This window comes from Oryza glaberrima, chromosome 2 (genome assembly GCF_000147395.1).
Source record: "Oryza glaberrima chromosome 2, OglaRS2, whole genome shotgun sequence".
NCBI lineage: Eukaryota > Viridiplantae > Streptophyta > Magnoliopsida > Poales > Poaceae > Oryza > Oryza glaberrima.
Window position 1 is genome coordinate 4,358,310 of NC_068327.1, and position 8,605 is coordinate 4,366,914.

Here is an 8,605-nt window from a genome sequence, read left to right on the forward strand (position 1 = left end):
CTGCCATAAAAGGTAATTTAACATAATGGTCCCATTATCATATCTAGGTGTTAAACTTAACTAATTAATGACCAACCCAAAATAAGTCCAGTGCATTTTGCTTCCTCTAAAATAACAGTAATACCATACTAAGAAGAAAGGGGATAATATGAACTATTTTAAGGCGTACATATATATGAACTGGTGCATCTACATGAAGAATTTGAGTACAATTGCCTCTGGTGATGTACATTGAAATCACAGGGTTCCATGGAGACAAAATTCTGTCAATTGTGCACCAGCTTTGTCCAAGAGATAAAGAACTCAAAAAAAGCAAAGAAAAGGGAAAAAAACTATTTAATTATTGATCTTTTATCAGCACAAAGGTGATCTATGAGGAACACCTTTTCTTCTGCTCATGTTTGTTGCCATATCATCATCAGAAACTCGGTTTGCAGATCGTGCACAGATATATGGTCCACTCCGCTTCTTTCGGACAAAATTTGGGCATGGTGCACTCAAATTCTCTGAGTCTGATGATCCCATGGGCTCGTCAACATCAACAAGGGTTGAGTGCGTTGTCTCATCATCAGCATCATGAGGAATGAAGAAATCTGGACCAAGCTGCAAGGTCTTGCATGGACGCAAGTATGCTGACAGGTCTTTCTTTTGCCGTAATATATATTCCACCTGAAATGGATGCATAATGTTAATAATTTCCATATGTGCTCCCCCAAAAATCTAAGTAAGCTCAAATTGTGTTTAATGACTATCTGAACATATTTACATATTACAAGTTTAGAATACATGCATACTACATTTAATCTTAACAATGCATATTGAAGGAAGTTGTTATATATTAAGGAAATGAGAAATTATTGAAGCTGAGATCACTTGCAATATGGATATGGCACATAATTGTTGCATCTGAAGCATTTTCCTCTTGGTAATTGGCATAAAGCTGCTAATATGATTTGTTTTTTTTTTTTAAAGTTCTTTCTAGTTCTCAGTTAATCTGTGATCGGTTTCTTCGGGTAGCCGGACCAATGTGTATATGCATGTGAAACAAGGTAAGATAATGTTCTTCCTAAGTGCCTTCTAGATCATAATTCCATAATTATGTTATCTTATTTAGCATGCTCATGCTCACCGAAATTCAGTTGCATCTAAACACAGAATAACGATATCATAATTCCAGCCAATCACCTTGCAATCCAGAGAGCAGTGGAAATAGGGTTCTTGGAGGCTTCTATCGCAAGAGGTGCAGATATTCCCTGACCCTTTAAATTGCCTGTTCTGTGGTCTTTTCTTCAGGAAAACGACCTTTGAGCTGTTAATTGTGTATGACTGCACCATGTAGATACAGAATTGTAAGGCTGCATACATATTAACCCTTGCACAACTATCAAACTTGCATGCATGCACTATGCATATTTGATGTACCTGAACACTGGAGCAATCGATCAGCTTCTCAAGGTCCTCCAGCCGGACAACATCATGGTAGACGTAGCGCCGCACCTGCAGTAGCCTGTGCACACGGTGTGCTGCCACACAGTGTGGGCAGATGCTGGTGCAGCAGTCAAGGCAACAGATGTTCTTCTCATTCTTCTTCGCATGCTCATGGAAAGAGCATGCTATGAAGAACTTCTGTGTGTTCAGGGCCTCTAACCATGCTGGCTTCCACATAGCCTGCTGAGGTTGCGAAATTCCAAGTAAATTTTCAATTGATAGAGAGAATTTTCATGATAGTATGAAGAAGTTTGGAATCCTCACCATGATCATGTGTGTTGTTGATGTGAAATCCTTTGGTGTTGTGTGTGGTTTTGGCTGGGTGAGGGTGAGGGTGAGGTGCTGTGAGGAAGGAGGATACGTACAACTTATGAAGGATGAGAGGAGGGGGTGTTTAGTGGGATAATAAGGATTAAAGATTCAACCATAGACGGGGGGCTATATATTTGCACCACTAGGGCTTTTGACATTTGACTCCTTAATCTCTGGCACTATCATGGAATGCACCTTGCTTTATGAAAGGGTAGTGATAGCCATGTGTAGTTAACTTTGTGCATCTTATTAAGAACATGTTCCGGAATTGCCGTTGTAGGTGCTGGATGTGATATTATGATAATCAAATACTACATTTTACAAAATTTAGTTTTTTATTGGACCATTTATCTTAAGAGGTTAGAGTTGATTAAAAAATTCCAATAAAATTCTCTGAGATTATAGAAAAATTGCCACAAAAGGTTTTTTTTTCCTCTTAGAGAAAAGTCAACTAATCTATCATGATTTTGTCAGGTTCAACTCAAAACAGTACTGAAATTCAAAGAATTTACATTTTACTAGACTGTTCAGGATTGGCTAGTGAAGCATAAATCAAGTTCGCCCCATTTAGATTTGCTTGACCGCAATCATACAATTTCATATGCAATTTAGGTGACATGGTAAATTATTGTTTGCGTTATTAATTAATTTACCATTCTATCTTCTCCTTTAGAAATTATGACAGACTACCATTCAAACAGATAAAATGTGCAATCAACTGTTAACATGGTTTATGTGGGTAAAGGCTTTATGTACAATTTTAGTCACTTGGGATATTACTCCTCAGCAACATATATTGTCTCTCTTTTTTCCAACAATAAACAAGAAATGTTCACAAATGCTCATTTCTGGTGGCATTGCAACATGGAATGGTCTGATGTTTTAACATTAAAATCTGCTGCATCTCTTGGGGATTGGACCAATGTGCATGACTTGTACATAGTGAGCCAACAAAGCATACAAAAACAATTATATAAAGGGTAGAAAGGGAGGTGGGGAGGTGAGGAGAACGTGGATGCTGTTTCTAGTGTTTCCCAATCCTTGTCCAAACTTTTTAACTTATGACCAAAGCTCCAATCTCTAGTCTTGGCTATAGAGCTCACCACTCTTAAACAAATGCAGTGCCCAAGAAGCCCTTTGATTCCTTGTTTGGAGGCTTATGTGTGGGGGAGAGGATGGCCTTTCTTGGGCAACACATGCATATAATATAAATCACCAGTCTCCACTAACAAATTACTGCCTTGGGCTTTGCCCCATCGTGTTTGCTACAGGCTAGCTGTTGTTTTACTTGAGTTTTATATCTCAAATGGTAAACTACAAAAACTCAAACCTGTTATGCATTCTGTGATTAAACTTTTTTGGAACCTACAATCTGTTTTACTCTTCAACAGTTCTTGTTTTGAATACAAATTTGAATGCTATGCAATGGAGATAATACAGGTACAAATACAATGTAGATTTGAACTTTTTCTTTATGGGGTATATACTGTGTACTTGTGCTGGGAGACCTTTCTAACATGGTATATCCAACCTTTTTGGCCTAAGTTACTACTCCTTTGCACTAAATAGATAAATTGTCTCTGTTTTGGTGTTTATACATGCAAGATTTCCTGATTTCAAAAGATAACTACTACTGCTTAAATCTAACAGCTGTGATTTGGCTTGACTTCTAGCCTTCCAGGTGTGGATTTGATGAGGACTGCAATGGTCTGTCCCAGGTGTGCTTCTGTCAAGGTTCGCAAAAGAATAACTTTGCATCATGCATAGAGTTCATTTTTCTGGACTGTACCGATGGATCAGAGTTCCTGATGTGATTTATCTGACGATGCATCCTAATATTCTGAACTGCATTGCAGAGATTGGCCCATTGTCCCTGAAAGGGTGAGTTGATGGACAGCTCACCTTAAAATGTCTGACTGGTCTTTCAACTGTGGAAGTCAAACGGAATATTAAGTGATATATATCATGGCTCTAACAAAAGCAAAAACTTTTCATCTCTGATACCTTTTGATATTGTGTACCATTCATGCATTTTCTCTTAATCTTTCCATGTTAACCTGGTCTCCAGATACAAAGAAAGACAGTTCTTTCTCAGTTTCTTTAGAGTCTTATTGTTTTGCCTAAAGCCAATTATAAACCGTAACGCTTATCAGCGACAAAACTTAAAACTTTTATGTGTGTGCTCTTAGCGACTTAAAAACCAATGCTGGAAAAATAACATCAAAATCACTCTAAAATTAAGTTTTAAAATTTAATTTTGAATGTATCTGATTTAATTTTGGTTGTTTCAGGAACAGCTGTTTCATCACTCCCTTTCTCTGCACAATGATGGTGTTGAATGCAGATGAAATGGGGATTAGAGGAGAAAGTGTCAGATAAAGAAAGCATCAGAACATGACATGTGAATGAGGTACATAATACGTTGCCAATGCTCTGTATATATCATCAGTGGTGCATGCATAAATAGGAAAGCTTCATCGAGATTCTCCTTTCTAAAATGCAAAGAAACCTGAAGCTTTATTCAGAGAGAGATTGGAATTTGCTAAAGCTTTTTATTTATTTTACATTATTATATTTTTATGACAAGGCTAAAGCATGAATTGGGGAATGGGATACATGCATGTACCTATCAATAATCCATGGAATAACAACAACCCGGTTCTTGTGATAGCAAAGCTCCAAAGCCTACAACCTTTTAATTTCCCCTAGCATCCAGCTACTAGGATTTGACCTAAAAATCACGTTGTTAATCTGTCTAAGCAAATTAAGGACCAGCTGCTAATTAGCCCCCATGAGTAATGGGTAAGCAATGGATGTTGTTTCTTGTTTCTAGCTGTAGCCTCCTTGTAGGTCACCCTATTATTTGATCATGCATCTGGTTTTACTACTAGCTATAGCTTGTTGGGTCACACACTACACCCAAGTAGACATCTCATTACAATATTATAATCATGCCATTATTTTAGTAAATCGCAGTAATCTTTCATGGTTCTAACACATCACTTTGTCGGTCTTACGGTCAAATCTCTCCACCGGACTGCAAAGGCCACCCAAAACCCCTCCATCCCTCCACCCTCAACCTACCGCCACCCAATGACAAGTGGGCCCACGTCTCAGGGCCCCAGATGCCAGTGTCCGTGGTCGGTGATGTACGGCCAGGATTAACTGGTGACAGTAGAAAAATTCGATGGTCCACGAGATCCCAACTTCCAACTCCTCTCTTTTATTTTTTTTAATTTTAATTTTATAGAAAAAAATACCCGTACATTGTAACGGGTGAAGTCTTAGGATTTGAATCACATGATAAAATCATGAACTGCGGTTAGGAGTTTAATCGTCTCACGTTAATATGAAACTTTTTTTTAAAGAGATTTCTTACACGACTCCTTACGTATTTCTAAAAGCGAACGAAATTACAAACATACTCATACACGGATGACGTAACAAAGCATCGGCAAAAACATCTTTAATTTTTATAATAGTACTTTTCACCTTCTTTTTTAGCTTTCGCTACAACCGCTGCGCATGTGCAGCGCCCCCGCACGTGTGGGCGTACGACCTTTGCGTAGAAAATCCAAGGCACGCACACGTGGCGGGGCGGTGGGCCATGAGGGTGGTGCCGGTCACGTGAGGGGGGGTCTGACACAAGGGGGGGTTAATGCGGGGAGGCGCGGTCACGTGCCGCGCGTCGGGCCACGCGTTGGATGGGATCTCGTGTGGCCGCCTCATCGCCGTAGGCCTCCCTGTTGCTGTTGCTGATCGGCTCGGCGAGGGGTTAATTGCACTATGTTTGGTTTAGTTTTTTTTTTTTTTTTACAAGGCCTTGAGATCTGGTCAGTCTTGTATTGAAATCCGGAGCTATAGAACACGAATCTCGAGCATGGTTTTATGCATGTATTTTAAGCGTAATTGAGGGGACTAGAGAATGCGACGATTAATTAGCTCATTCGTTTGTACTCTCTCCAAGTTGATATATTTCATATTTATTTTTTATGTGAGTTATTTCTATTTGTAACTTTTAATGTATCCAAAACTTAAATGGAGAGCTAAATTAAATGTTTGATCAAAACCTGAGAAACCATCTTAATACTTATCGGTCACATGCATATATATACTTCTTGATCTTTATTAAATGCAAGATGAGTTTTTTTTCTTGGTCTTGTGATAAAAAGAATGTGTAAATTTTGTAAAAGGAGTGAGTAGTAGTAGACTATTTCTTGTTGTATCCCGAGAAGGACGTGTAAACACATCGAAAAGAAGAACTCGAGAGCTTGTTGGATTTTCGATTTGTATCACACTCAGTTCTGAATTGATGTACTACTACCATCTGCACAATTTAAAGGATTTCATCCTCCAATGTGGTATCTTGTTCTCCTTTCTTCCATAAAAGTTACATTATTATCATCAAAACCAAAAAAAATTAACTCATCTTGTATATAATAAAGATCAATGAGTGTATACCTGCATGCAACCAATGAGTATTAAGATGGCTCCTCAGATTTTGATCAAACATTTAATTTATCTCTTCATTTAAGTGTTGGAGTATAGAGACTGAAAATAGAAATAACTTATTTGGAAAAACTAAAATATAAAATAAGTAACTCTTATTGATGAAGGGAGTACCATTTGCAAAAGGTATGTTGGTAGTACTTGCTTCTGCAGCAGCTATCGTTTCCGGTCAGCCCCAAAATTCAAAGGATTTCGTCGTCCAATTTGGTAGCTACTTCTGTATTTATTAGGTACTACCATCTGCAAAATTCGGAGTTCATGGCGAGACAGTTTTGAATTTTTTTCATTTTTAAATTTTTTTCTTTTAATATTTACTGAAATAATCCATCGGCGCAAAAAATTACAAAAATAGACCCTGCCGCCCTCCACTAGAGTGGCAAGCTGACGTGACAAACGGGGGAGGGATGGGCGGTGACGGCAGACAGGAGAGGGAGGGTTTTTTTTGCACGAAAACCCTTGCCCCCCCCCAATGCAAAAAAAGCTAGCCCAGGACTAGTACTTTTTGGCTGGTACTTTTTACATCTGGGTCTCTTGCCGTCCTCTGGTAGGGTGGCAAAGGGCCCAGATGCAAAAAGTACGAGCCAAATGCTCTTTAGGGCTGCAAAAATTGCATTTTCGCAAACGGCGCCGTCGAGCCGCTGTCTGTCACGTCAGCTTGCCGTCCTAGTTGCGCCGATATATTATTTCTGTAAATATTAAAAGAAAAAAATTTAAAAATGAAAAAAGTTTGACATTTTTTCATTTTGTTTGTCGGTGCAGATGTGATGGGAGGAGACTCTGTTCTGCGTTTCGGGCTGTGTCCCTGCTTGCCCGTGCCAATTAGCCAAAGTTGAGGCCCATCTAGGCCAATTAATGGGCTGAGAAAGCCCATTTAGATAAGAAATGGGCAACGCGACTGGACCAATGAGATCAATAATTGAATGGGCCATATATAAATGGACCAAGTTGCTGGCCCGTTAGCAACGAGCTCCATTGTGGCGTGGACAATGGAGGATGCGGCCGTCGGCGACGAGCTCTGACGTGGGATGTGGACAATGGGACCACTGGCGACGATGCTTTAGTGTCTGGGGTATTAGGACATACTCCATCCGTTCCAAAAAAAAAAAAACCTAATACATGTGTCTAGATTCAACCATAGGATTGGTTTTTTTTTTTTACGGAAGGAGTATATCTTAGAGATATATGTCCTGATACCTAACCGGTATCATCCCATTCCAATAGGATTCAGTTGTACGTCCTAACATGATTCAGTTGTATAGTAACTCTCTAGATTTAATTGGCCGATTAGCTTTTATACAGTTATAGTGGCACGGCTTGTGATTTTCACCGAGGATAAGGTCGAATTTAAACTCAGCTGCACAAAAACAAACAAAAGCAAACGCCGCTCGATTGTGTCCTATCGGATTCTGAACAGCAATGGCTATTCATTTAAGTCTTCAGATAGATCCAAGCCGATAAGCCATGGGAAAAAAATGAACTTTGATGAAAATCCTAAAGTCGGCTGGCAATTATGCGCGACTAACAACGATGACAATTTACAGTCGGCTAGCAATTGATACCATGAAAATAAAGATTAGCTCAGGCAAAAAAAACCCCTAAAACCATCCGTTCGTATTTCTTCCAACACCGTTGCGACATACACACATGACACTAGTAGATGTAAAATTTAAATGTCTAAATACTTATAACTATATTCTAAAGCAGTTTTGCTATACATTTATCTATAAATTGTCTCATAAAAATTTGACAGTGTAAATATAATGTGATCATTGTGTAATTACATCATAACTTACATATAACTACAATATAAATACAATTTGTATATAATTTTAAAAGATCTTGCGATAACATGCTATTTTCACGAGGATGGAGTCACGGGACCAAATCCCCTCACTTATGTGTGCGTTGTGTTTTTTTTTTCGCTTGCACAAATCTTAAAGTAAATCTAGCTGTTTCAAAATTAAATAAAAGTTACATACCAGTTATATTGTAGTTACACTTAAGTTACAATGTAAATTACACTGTACTCCCTCCATATATTTTTGATAGTCATATTTCTAAATCTGAAAAATTTATTTTTGATAGGCATATTTTAATCCAACAACCTATCATCTTAATGACTTTATCGGATTTAATGCACGACTCTCCATTCTTCCACACATGATTGGCTATATGGTTATTGAGAAATGTAAATATTAATGAATCGCTTGTTTACGAGGAATACTAGTAGCATGTTTAAATAGATGATAAGTAGAATTACTTATCATTGGTCTGTGTGCCAAGATAAAATATGATT

General features: G+C 38.3%; 1 protein-coding gene and 1 long non-coding RNA gene across 4 annotated transcripts; one reads left to right on the forward strand and one right to left on the reverse strand.

Moving 5' to 3' along the window:
- Nucleotides 1–132: 132 nt before the first annotated feature.
- Nucleotides 133–1,880, reverse strand: LOC127761974 (protein RGF1 INDUCIBLE TRANSCRIPTION FACTOR 1). Of its 2 annotated transcripts, none has more exons than XM_052286311.1 (4): nt 1,753–1,880; nt 1,423–1,668; nt 1,186–1,326; nt 133–669 (listed from the first exon to the last, which is right to left on the reverse strand). In XM_052286311.1, exons 1-4 carry the CDS (start codon nt 1,759–1,761, stop codon nt 355–357), a joined length of 711 nt encoding a protein of 236 aa, XP_052142271.1. In that variant the 5' UTR covers nt 1,762–1,880; the 3' UTR covers nt 133–354. The 2 variants fall into 2 exon arrangements, with proteins under 2 accessions (XP_052142271.1, XP_052142270.1); XM_052286310.1 differs by having other exon boundaries at nt 135–669; nt 1,423–1,671.
- LOC127761976 (uncharacterized) lies at nt 1,162–4,245 on the forward strand. Of its 2 annotated transcripts, none has more exons than XR_008015340.1 (4): nt 1,162–1,240; nt 3,474–3,534; nt 3,657–3,681; nt 4,092–4,245. It is a non-coding gene; the product is annotated as an uncharacterized LOC127761976 (long non-coding RNA). The 2 variants fall into 2 exon arrangements; XR_008015341.1 differs by having other exon boundaries at nt 1,177–1,240; nt 3,482–3,534.
- Nucleotides 4,246–8,605: the final 4,360 nt, after the last annotated feature.